The sequence below is a fragment of the Phodopus roborovskii genome, unplaced genomic scaffold (genome assembly GCF_943737965.1).
Source record: "Phodopus roborovskii unplaced genomic scaffold, PHOROB, whole genome shotgun sequence".
In the NCBI taxonomy this organism is placed as follows: domain Eukaryota; kingdom Metazoa; phylum Chordata; class Mammalia; order Rodentia; family Cricetidae; genus Phodopus; species Phodopus roborovskii.
In genome coordinates this window covers 30,842,577-30,854,629 of record NW_026126540.1, presented here as the reverse complement: position 1 = coordinate 30,854,629, position 12,053 = coordinate 30,842,577, and the positions used below count along the sequence as shown (strand labels likewise).

At 38.8% G+C, this 12,053-nt stretch overlaps 1 protein-coding gene across 1 annotated transcript in view; it reads right to left on the bottom strand.

Moving 5' to 3' along the window:
• Positions 1–12,053, bottom strand: part of Spag17 (sperm associated antigen 17) — a 211,951-nt gene that overhangs the window by 66,306 nt on the left and 133,592 nt on the right. The window contains exons 21-24 of the mRNA XM_051199526.1: positions 8,978–9,217; positions 7,478–7,589; positions 6,204–6,362; positions 922–1,035 (exon numbers count right to left, since the gene is read on the bottom strand). Of these exons, the coding sequence (XP_051055483.1) occupies positions 922–1,035; positions 6,204–6,362; positions 7,478–7,589; positions 8,978–9,217 (625 nt within the window). The remainder of the gene's footprint in view (positions 1–921; positions 1,036–6,203; positions 6,363–7,477; positions 7,590–8,977; positions 9,218–12,053) is intronic.

Sequence of the window (12,053 nt, the reverse complement as noted above, 5' to 3'; positions counted from 1 at the left end):
GCATATATTAGATGTTATCTATCCTATTCTCTTTGAGGGGTTCAAATGTTACGTATGTGTCAACTCTACAATGGCCATAGTAGGCATGTCCTTTCTTCTCAGCTTCAGATCCGTATTTCTGCTTTTACAACACCTCTTGGTGTAGTTCTAGAGATACTTAAAACTTTTAAGAAACAAAGTTAGGATGATTCAAGGCAATCTGCAGAAGAGGAGCTACAGGTCAGGAGGTAAAATGACCATCATAATCTATACCAGCACAGAGTTTTAAAGCTAGATGACAGAGGGATTACCCATTGATTTTGCAATGTTAACAAATATCCACTGTAGTTAGATCCCTTTAAAGTTTGTGAGAACCCACAGATTTCTTAATTGATTCTAGGTAAAATAACATACTATTTCTTGGTTTGAAGGGAAAATTTGTTTCTTGAAAGTGGAGATGAGAAATCCTCCAAGGTGTCCAATGAATGGCTCCTTTTAGACCCATGTCCTGAAGTATACTGGTTCTGAAATTCTACCATTATAGGACTCATAGGAATATTAATCTGTAGAAATCCAAGCAAACTTCCAAGAAGATCTGGTTTTCCTTTCACCAGAATTAATTTCATGGAATAGTTAACAAAGTTATCAGAATATACATATATGTGTAGAAGGAACTATGTAAAAGATTATACAAATGACAGAAGGGATTTGAAAGAGAGATTACTGCTATTTGATGTAGAGGATAAACTACCTGCACACATCTATGTGCACACCCACCCCCACCACTCCACACCAACTCCACACACCACATATCTCCACATTGCAGGGGGAAGCTATGTGAAGCATTATATCAGAACAGGTTTGTTGCTGATGAGTGTATACGCTATGTCAGGGACCGCCATCCTGGGACATTGTCCCGGGTGTGCATTGTGTGTATCTCACCTGGTGCCATCCCATTTGCTCCGTAGTAACTTATTGAGAGGCAGATTCCATTTTCTAAGGTGGCAGAAAATGATCCAAACTTGCTGATAGCTTCATTCTCTACCTGTGATGTTTCTAAAAGAGAAAATTGTATCAAGGATGTATTTCCATTTTTCTCCAGAAGTATCAGCAGAATTCAGTGGGAATTCTGGAAATAGGGTCTTAGCTATTCTAATACCACCTATTTAAAAATAATTGATGTGACTCTTATCAAGGATTCAGGGAAGTGCAGCAGAGTTCCAGGAATGTATGTGAGACAATTGTTTGAAGGGCCTTGGGTCAAAATGAAGAGAGGATATAAACCAGTTAATGGCTTAGCCATATGCTGGTTATCTATCTGAGACCATTCCCATTACTTTTCAAATGAAAACCACGAGGTCAGTCCGAGTTTCTTCACATTTAAAATCACGTTCCTAAATCCCCACATTTATAATCCCTTACATTTTCAAACACAATTGAAAATGGTTTTAATCAACCAGAAGTCTTAAAAGAAATTTTGTTACAACATACATTCTTAAGGCATATGTGAAGGATCACAAACTTCCTACTTTATTTTCATTTTATCATCTGCTCCATCATCATATAATAAAAATTGGACAGTGTTGGTTTAAAATACTCTAACCCATGAAGAGATTATTTCCTGACCGAAAATTTTTGAATGCTCAGTGGGACAACAACAACAACAAAAAAGGATAATGCTTCATGAGAATAAAAACATAATTCATGATCTGGGAGAAAATGTTTGCTAAAGGCACAGCTGACAAAGGGCTGTTACAGGAAACATACAGGAACTCTTAGCCAGCGATAAGAAAACAAGCCAAGGAAGAAACATCCAAAGCACTCTGCAGACCTCTATCCAAAGACACACTGACAGAAAATAAGCACACGAACAGGGGTTCAATGTTGCATGTCATCAGAGAAATGCAAATTAAATTAATGAGTAAAACTAGGCACCCATCAGAATGGAGGAAACCTAGGAGGAGGGTAACACTGGAGGCTTGGAGGACTAGAACAACGGAGCTCTCTTTTGGTGCTGAAAAACAGTTGGGTAGATCCTAGTAACACGACTGACTGTCTTACCACACAAGCCAGCAGCTGTGCTCCTGGCTATTTACCCACAGTAGTTAAAATGAATGCCCTCAGAAAAACCATGTATAGATATGCATGGCACTTTCACTCATAATTACTCAAGTGTAGTCACAAGGTCAAGATGTCCTCCAGTTGGATAGGGAATATTAAACTGGAATACCCAGATAATCATGTATTATTTAGTGATAAGAAGGAATGAAATAGTCTGGGAACATAGCTCCGTTGTAGAACACTTTCTAGCACACGCAAGGTCCTAGTTTCAATTCTTAATGAGACACACAAACACACACACACTCGTACACACACTCACGCACATGTGTACATATGCAGGTGTGCACAGGCACCTACACAAAGAATGAAGAACTACTGTGCCCAGAAAAGGCTTGGTAGAAATTTGAATGTGTAGTATCAAATTTAAAAAAAAACAACTAGGATACATGTTCAGTAAAACATAAATTATGGAAAATAGAAATACTTGGAGTTTTAAATGCATAAAAAATGTTTTACAAAGCATTTTCTGTGATTTAGAAACTTTGTTCCCCAATGAAACCTTTACAACAGATGAAGTGAAAGTGAGTGTTGGTCATGGTTAAGACTCAACTTGATTTCTATGAAAATCAAGTGGGAAAAAATAAAAAAGCAAAAACAAACATTTCAAAGCCTGGGGAAAGCACTAAACACACACACACACACACACACACACACACACACACACACACACACACACACAAGCAAGTTAGGGAGAAGATGTAAGCGATAGGGAGGTAAAATCGTACAAACTGTACATTATGAGAGGAAATAGACAAATAAAGGAACACGCACAAAAACAACGATGAACTGAAGTCAAGCCCCCAGCTGCAATCTCCGCAGACCACAGGAGCACATCAGACTCTATCCCGGCATCTGTAAGACACTGCAAGGGCAAGACAACAAGCTCCATGACTGAGCTAGCCTCGAGGAGAGCAGACGTGCTGGGCCATGTGCCCACGATCCCATCAGAGGAGAGTGAGACAAGGAAATGAGTTATAAGAGAAACCCCCATCAACAGGCAAGAAGTGGGCACAGCCCGGCAGGCAGCAAGCACTACTCTTGGTTTTGTTTTGTTTTGTTGTTGTTGTTTGTTTGATTTTTTTCTTTCAGTTTATCTGCTGGAGTTGCTCACATCAGAAGCCAACACACTTTTTCTGAAAATGGCCAGACAGTAAGTACTTTAGGACCTGTAGGCCATGCACAGTCCTTCTCACATGTTTTTCTATGGAATACCGTTTTACAAATATTACATCTATTCTTAGTTCATGCATCATCCAGAACCAGACCGCGGGTCAAATCTGGGCTAACATTTGCAGGCTGAAGAAAACTAATGCTGAAATGAACAAGTAATAATCTGAGCAACCAAAAGATAATCAAGTTCATTAGTAGTAAATCTGAATGCCAACCGTTATTTAACTATGCAAAAGGGACATTATTAAATCACATACTCATATATAGATTCATTTATTAACTTTTGTAGAAAGCACCTACATACATAAAATTACTTAAATGATAAACTGTGATACATGTGTATATTAACAATATATTATTAAATAATTTTAAAATCTTGTTTTCAAAGACTAGTGAATGGGAAAATGCTTATATTGATACACTAAGAAAGAAAGAAACTTTGAACAGTGAGTACCACGGAGGTGATAGAATTCTGACTGTTAGCTTCTGTAACTATTTCAAATACATACATATGTATATACATATATATATGTATAGTCTGTATGTTTTATGCCCATGTGTGTGGATGAGCACAGTTGTGCATGAATCTGTACATGCCTTTTGAGGAATTAGAGGTGGATCCTGGCTGCTGTCTTCTATTGCGCTCTGCTTTATTGTTAGAGGCTGGGTCTCTCCCTAAACTTGGGGCTCACTCTGGTTAGACTGCTTGGCTAGTGGGTGAAGAGGATCCTGCCATGTCCACTTCTCGGTGCTGGTTTGTATGTATCAAAGAGCATGGCATGTTATGTGGGTGCTAGAGGTCTGAACTTGTGTCCTTATGATTGCCCAGCAATTTACAACTTTACCAACTAAGCCATTTCCCCAGCCCCAATTAATATATTTTTATTAACTATTCAAATTTAAATTTTTTTCTGTGCTAACTTTCTGGGAACATTCAGCTTCTCAAGCATTTTGTTCATGAATTTGAAAAGTTCCAGTGTAACTAGACTCATAGGCAAGAATTAATTAGTTCCACCACTAAGTGGATTTGAAAACTTTCCTAACATTAACTCATTTTCTTACAGTGAAAACTCATGCCATTTTGGATAAATGCTGTTAATTGTTCTAGATGGTATTGTCTTGAGATACTATCAGGAGGTGTCACAGGGCTATTTAGGTAATATTCATGGCAAAATTTGTGATTTCTTCAAAACCTTGTCTTTGAAGCCCAAGATATTGGTGTTATAAAGCAAAGAAAGTGAGAAGCACAGGAAAGAGACCCCATAGCTTGCAGTGCAGGGACCTGTAAGCCGCAATAGAATCAGTTAGAGAGGAGCTGAGTTTGAGTCAGAACAAACCAAGATTAAGGTCAGAATGACCATTACACAATATGTTGCTGTATCTGTTTGGCTCGCCTGGCTACTTGCTGTGACTATGAAAACTGGAACCGGAGCTCTTATTGGGCAGAGCAAGATCCAGTCAACAGCCAACAGCAGATGTGCTCAGCACATTAGGAAAGACAAACATACCAACACCAGCAGGCCAGCAAATGCTGAAAGCGGCACTTGTGAAATCTGTATGTGTTGAGTGCCAAGGAGGCCTGTGTGGTTCTGTCAGGGGCTGGTCTGGTGTTGTTTACCATCTTGCCCTACCATGGAAGTAAAGTCTACCTCAAGATCCAGCAATTCCACTCTTGGGCATATACCCAAAAGATGCATGTTCATTCAACAAGGACATCTGTTCAACTATGTTCATAGCAGAACATGGAAGCAACCTAGATGCCCCTCAACCAAAGAATGGATGGAGAAAATGTGGTACATTTACACAATGGAGTATTACTCAGCAGAAAAAAAACCAATGGAATCTTGAAATTCACAGGTAAATGGATGGAACTGGAAGAAACCATCCTGAGTGAGGTAACCCAGTTACAGAAAGACAAGCGTGGTATGTACTCACTCATATGTGGATATTTGCCATAGAGCAAAGGACTACCAGCCCACAACCTGCACCTCCAGAAAAGCTAGGAAACAAGGAGGATTCTAAGAGAGACATACATGGTCCCGAAGAAGGGGAAAGGGACAAAAACCCCTGAGCAAATTGGGAGCACAGGGGAGAGGGTAGGGAGATAGGAAAAAGAGAAGGGGAGAAGAGGAGAGGGAGGAAAACAAGAGGGATCAGGAAGACCGAGTCATGGAGGAAGAGATGACAGCAAGTAAAGAGAGATCTTAGCAGAGGGAGCCAGTGTAGGTTTAAAGAGAAATCTGGCACTAGGAAAATGTTCAGAAATCCTTAAAGATGACCCCAACTAAGAATCCATGCAGTAGTGAAGAGGCCGCCTTTGATGTCCTTCCCCTATATTGAGATTGATGACTACCTTAATCGCCATCCTAGAGCCTTCACCCAGTAGCTGATGGAAGCAGAAGCAGCTAAGCACTGAGCCATACTCCTGGAATCCAGGTGTTGAGAGGGAGGGGGACATGAGCAAAGCAGTCAAGACTGTCCGTGCTGGAGAAACCCACAGAAACAGCTGACCTGACCTAGTGAGAGCACATGGACCCCTGTTGTAAAGCTGGGGAACTAGCATTAGACTGAAACAAACCCTATGAATGTGGGTGCACTGGGAAGTCTATGGGACCTCTGACAGTGGAACCAGTATTTATTCTTAGTGCACAAATGGACTCTGGGAGCCCATTCCCTATGGAGGGATACTATTTCAGCCCAGATAGACAGGGGAGGGCCTAGGCCCTCCCACAAATGATGTGACAGACTTTGATGACCGCCCTCCTGGAAGGCCTCTCTATCCTTGGAGAGTGGGTGGGGAGTGGGTGGGAAATTGGTTGAGGGGGTCAATGGGGGACATGAGAGGATATGAGGGAGAGGAAACAGGGGATAATATATATATATATATATATATATATATATATATATATACATACATATATATATATACTCACTCATTTCAAAGGCTTGTTTAAGTCTTTCCTCCTCGTCCTCCTCCTCTTCTGAAGAGTAATCTTCTTCCTTGTGCTTTTTTATGATTTCCTTTGGGTCTTTCAGGTGAATTATAAAGTTGTGTTTATCTTTTTTTACTTTCACTTTGATGAAAGTTGGGCCTGAGAAGAACCACAGGGTAGAAAGATGTACTGATTAAAGATGCCATGTGTACACCTTGATAAAAATCCTTGTAGAATGCAGTACAGGATTAGACAGGGATTGGGAATGCCTGGGACTCTACACAAGATGCCTAAGGGCAGATGGACAAGGAAGTCTTTGCAGGCCTTCTTGTCCATCTCAAGCCAAATCACACAGAGAAAATACATCATCTGAGGTAGTGAATACTACTAAACTCTGATAAGTCAAGTGAGCTAATTGACATGAAAAGTTTTCACATTATTTGTAAACAATAATATATAATGTGTGTGTGTGTGTGTGTGTGTGTGTTTATGTGTGTATATGTGTGTCTCAGACCAGTCTCAAATTCATGGCTCTCCTTCCTCAGCATCATGAGTGATGATGCCACAAATTTGTGTTATCTTACCTAGAACTGATTATGACACTATAATGACAGCCACGATTATACACACACACACACACATATGTATACACACACATATATACCCACATATATATGTGTGTGCTCTATAATTATTATTACTCTGCAGGTTATAAGCAGTTTTCACCACCTTTTCCTTTTATCTCCCTCTTAAATCCACCCTTCCAATTTTAACTGTGGTTTTGGTGTCTCTCAACATTGATAGGATTAATATGAAAATGCTGTACTTTCTATGAAACATCGGAAGTTTATATAAACTGTTCACAGATGCAAGTCTTGGTAAGATCTAAAATACCAGTGGCAGATCTCTGAGCTGCAGAGTTGAGAGCCAGAAATTCAAAGCATGTGTTTGCTTTCTGACATGATGGAGTGTTGTAAACAATATTTTTAATTACCTATTTGCTTATTACAGTTGATAATGTATCATCTACCATTCTACAAGTATTTAAATATTTTTAGCAGTTAGGATGCTCTATCGTTGTGTTAGGGCATACTCTGAGCTGGTGGATTCCTTGCAGACCAATTATAGTAGGAGCGTGTGAACTCTGAAAAGGCAATGTGGTGTAAACATGAGTGCAGTGGGCTGTCACCCACCACACTTGGAAGCTCAAGACCCCATGCTGAGTTCAAATGCACCAACATCTTCGGTGACATTAATAGCTCTTATAGACATACCTTGTTTGAATGTGGTCTTTTCTACTTCAATCTGCCCTCCATCAGAAGGATACAGATAATAATTTTTCCCTGTGATTTGAATGGGTACATCTCCCATATTATATCCTCGGAACTAAAAGAAAACACATCATGATTGGGTGGGGGAACTGCAATTGACAATAATTAGCTTACTATGGTTATCCAACTACAGTTTCCATAAGCTTAGATTTTTAAAATTAAACAATGATATCTGATAATTTGTAGGCCCAGGTGCCCAAATCCATGTCATTACTCATGTCCTTTATTGTTAGAGAAGGGGTTTTACTCAGTAGCTCAGACTGATCTTAAACTCATGATCATCCTGCTTTAGTGTCCATGAGTCTGGGACTACAGTTTGATGCCACTATGAGCAGACTCTTTAGAAATTTCTAATGTATTATAACTATCAGGATTTAAAAAAGTTTATGATTAGGGCTTGAGAGGTGACTCAGCCATTAAGACCCCTTGCAACTTTTGCAGAGGACTGACATTTAGATCCCAGTGCCCATATAAGGTCTATAACTTCAATTCCATGGGGATCTGTTGCCCTCTTCTGGCCTCTGTGGGTACTCACACACACACATAAATAAAAATAAGACTTTTATTTAAAAGTCTGTGATTAATATTAATCTGAGCATTTATAATCTAGTTCAAATTAAACCATGCTCCATCATCAAGCTAACACAAGGAGAGATCAAGTTCATTCATTTTCTTTTAAAAGTAATTTTTTTTTTTTTTTTTTTTTTTTTTTTTGGCTTTTTGAGACAAGGTTTCTCTGTAGCTTTGGAGCCTATCCGGAAGCTCACTCTGTAGACTAGGCTGGCCTTGAACTCACAGAGATCCACCTGTCTCTGTCTCCCGAATGCTGGGATTAAAGGAGTGCTCAGCCCCCACCTGGCAAGTGAAGTACAGTATGGATTCTTGATTGTTTAGGAGGTCATATGTAAAGGTCACTTTTAGTATTAGATGTTGCTACCACAGCTGCAAGGCATTCAGATGCATCTTAAAACCCTAGAGTAGCTGGGCTAGAGTCATAGAAGAGAAAAGGACATTTCTCGACAGTTTTTTTCTCAGATTTTTTTTTCCTTCTTCTTCTCTTTAATAGACATCTGAGGGAGAATTAGCAAAGAGGGTGTTTAATCAAAGCATGTAAACCAGAAATGTGACACCCCACACAGTCGCATCTGAGTACCTCAGCAAATCCAACCTGTTGAGTTGACCCATGCAGTTGCCTATTTATGTTTTTAATGTTTAAAATGTTAACTCTTAGAGATACACTTCATTTTTACAGCCTCTGGTAACCTAATTTCATGATGGGAAAAGCAGGCCGGAGAGTGTCCCCATTTTGGTGTTCAGTTATGCAGAAGAGTCTTGATTCCAGACAGAAATAGAAATTGAAGTCTAGTCCATAGATAGCAGAAAAAGCCTTGTTTTCCCCTAATCTGTTACAAGTATCCCCCAGAACTTTCAGAGTTGCTTTACCGGGTAAACTATCTCGGGTTCTGGAAGCGGGACAGACTCCTCTATCACTTCCGAGATCTTTACTGGCTCTTCCTTAGTTTTCTCCTTGGAAGAAGATTTTTTCTTTATAGCCTTATTCTCCTCTTTGTCTGTCTTTTCCTTGCCTTTCTTTTTCCCAACTTCTTTCCCTTTCTTCTCTGCCTTCTTTTCCTCCTTCAGGCGTTCCTCCTCTGCTAACCTCTCTTGTTCTTCCTTCCATGCCTGTGGACACATCAAACAGTTTATCAGGGGTTTTGAGAAAGATGGAATTCGGGTTGCATTCGGGTTACTTTTGGAGGAAATTTAGTGTGCTGTTTCTAAGTGTTATTATGCATTTTGAACCATTGAGCCAAGAACCTTTCAGTTATCTTTGATTGTCCCTCTCTTACTCCCAATTTCTATATACTCACCCCTCTCTGCCTCCTCGGAGACTTCTCTTCATTTCTGCTTCTTCTCCAATTTTCTGATCTAATTTACACTGTTCAGAATTTTATTGTCTTTAGCCAGGACCACAGTAGCAGCCTCTCCTGTGGCCTATCTCTTTTCTTTCAATTCTCAATTCATATCCTAACTATATTTGAGTAGCAAAGGGTAGGCTACCTAGAGAAGCATTCCCAGATCAGAATATTTCAAAAAGGATGGACAAAATGAATACATTTTTTAAAAAAGGTCATGAATTTCCAAGCATGTTGGTAAATGCTTGCAACTTAATCACTTGCGAGGCTGAGGAACAAACAGTATTGAGACAGTGTGACTACATAATCTCAAATATAACAAGTTATGAGTTGATATTAGTTCACAAACAAAAATCACAAAACACAAAGAACATTTATTCAAAGCCACTTTGAATAAAACCTGAGCAAAAACTTTGAAAGTATATCTGTGAAAATTACAGATAAGAGACTGAGGAAATAAGAGTCACAAAGCAAGTTTCTGGTTGTTTAAATAAACAAAAGGAACTATCCAAAGTACAAGCAATAAAGTAGAGATTATAAAAATGATAATGTGAGCTCAACAGTCCTCTTGGAATTGAAGCACAGCTTTTGAAAAGGTAGTATTTGTACAGATACTGGCTGAGTCATTTCTAGAACTGATGATAGACATTGATTCCAGCATTCCCATAGGTCAATAAATCTAAGCAGAAAATAACAGTGGTGTGAGGAAACCAGCTCACACTGACTTAATGACTTAACTGATAAATCTCTGGGGATTTTAGGAGGTAGCTGCTAAGCAAAGCTACCATCGAACAAGTCATATAAATACAATCAAGTACAAGTCCAAAACAAAGGCAACAAGTGTTCAAAATGCAACCTTTTGTAATCATTGTGTTAGGTTTCATCATTATCTGTGCTACACATTAAAAACATACTACACAGTGGTATTCAGATCCACATGGCTCCCAACTCAGTTTTTCACAGTGCTACATTGGCAGTTTGAAATCAGCCACTGTTGGATTATTCACACTACAGACATCAGCCAATGTTATACCATGGAGACTGATTGACTACTGATTGTGCAAAAAGAAAAAAAGAAAAAAAAAAAAACAATGGGTAGAATGTTAGAAATAAGAATTTACTAAGTGCCTTACTGCACTGTAACTGGAATGAAAATGGGAAAACACACTTTCAGCATTCAAATTTCCTTTCCTGATTCTGAAAAATTGCTCATGTTATTGATGCGTAAATGGGACATGCCCATGCCCACCTGTTGTTTCATTTTTGTTTCATTAATGTAAATGAAACTATCAATCAGTATTTATAGTGAAATTGTACTTGTTTGTCTATTGTAACCATAGGCTCTGTATAGATACACTTACTTAGCAAATATCCATGAAAGCGTATTTGAAGTATTAATTTGCTAAGTGGATTTTGCAATGAAGATTGCTATAAGATTTGGTATTATTCATGAATTGCATACTAAATTTACTATCAATGAGATTTTACTGGAAGGTTATTTGTGTACATATATGAACACTTTTCTTTGGTAGAGATCAACTGCTAAATGCTTACCAGACAGTCACAGAATTTTTTCAAAGATGCTAAAGAGAAAAGATAAACTGTCTAAAAAAGAATTTAAATCATGATAGTTTGTTAAAATTTATGATGTCAGCACAGAAAGGGGAGACATGACTTGAGAGTCCTGTGAGGAAATGAAAAACTCAATCAAAACTTGTATAAATAAAAAACAATGTTTAATGAATAGGGGCAAAATAAAGCCATTTTCAGATAAGTAACAACTGACTTTAATATAAACTGTAATATCATGATATAACAAGAACCAGATATTTGGTCTTCATTCCTGGGTCCTGGCACAGAGCTCTCAAATCCCCTGGAATTTCGTGAGTGATAGGACTGTCTTTTGTTCTAACAAGGCAGCTCTTGGCAAACTCTTAGATAGTTTTAAAATGGGGTAGAAGCTGGTCACCAGAAAGATCAAACCTAAGTGAGAAGCTAGAAACTTTTGGTGCCTTCCTCCTCCCTTCCCTACAACCTTCAAGAATGAGAGAGGAGCAGAAGATGGATTTAATAATTGATCATACTTACATGATGAAAAATCCATTAAAAACCCCTACACCACACAATTTGGAGAAATTCTGCATTGGTGAGTGTGTCCATGTTCTGGGAGAGTGATGTGCACACACACCACAGGGGCAGAAAGCACAAACCAGAGCAGACCTAGATTTACCCATAAACAAGCAAACAAAACAGCTATGTATCTTTAGTGCACACATTGGACCTTATCAAACTGACATTTCTAAAGAGATAGCACAGGAAAATAGCCTTGAATGATCCAAGAAACACTTATTACTTTTGTAGTTAAGAAAGAGTTCAAATAAGAATATGTGAACAAAATCAAACATTTTTAACACAGGTAAAGAGCAAACCAGCATGAGCCAATCACTGCCCTGGGTTGTGGTCATGTGAAAGTAATAAGAAATATATGCTCTTGAGGACTTGTCACGTGACACCTGTGAACACACAGCCTTTGAGGGAGGCTTCAGTCATCTCTGAGGTTTTAGTTAAAGAGATTATTCCCTGTGACCAAGGAAAACTCTCTG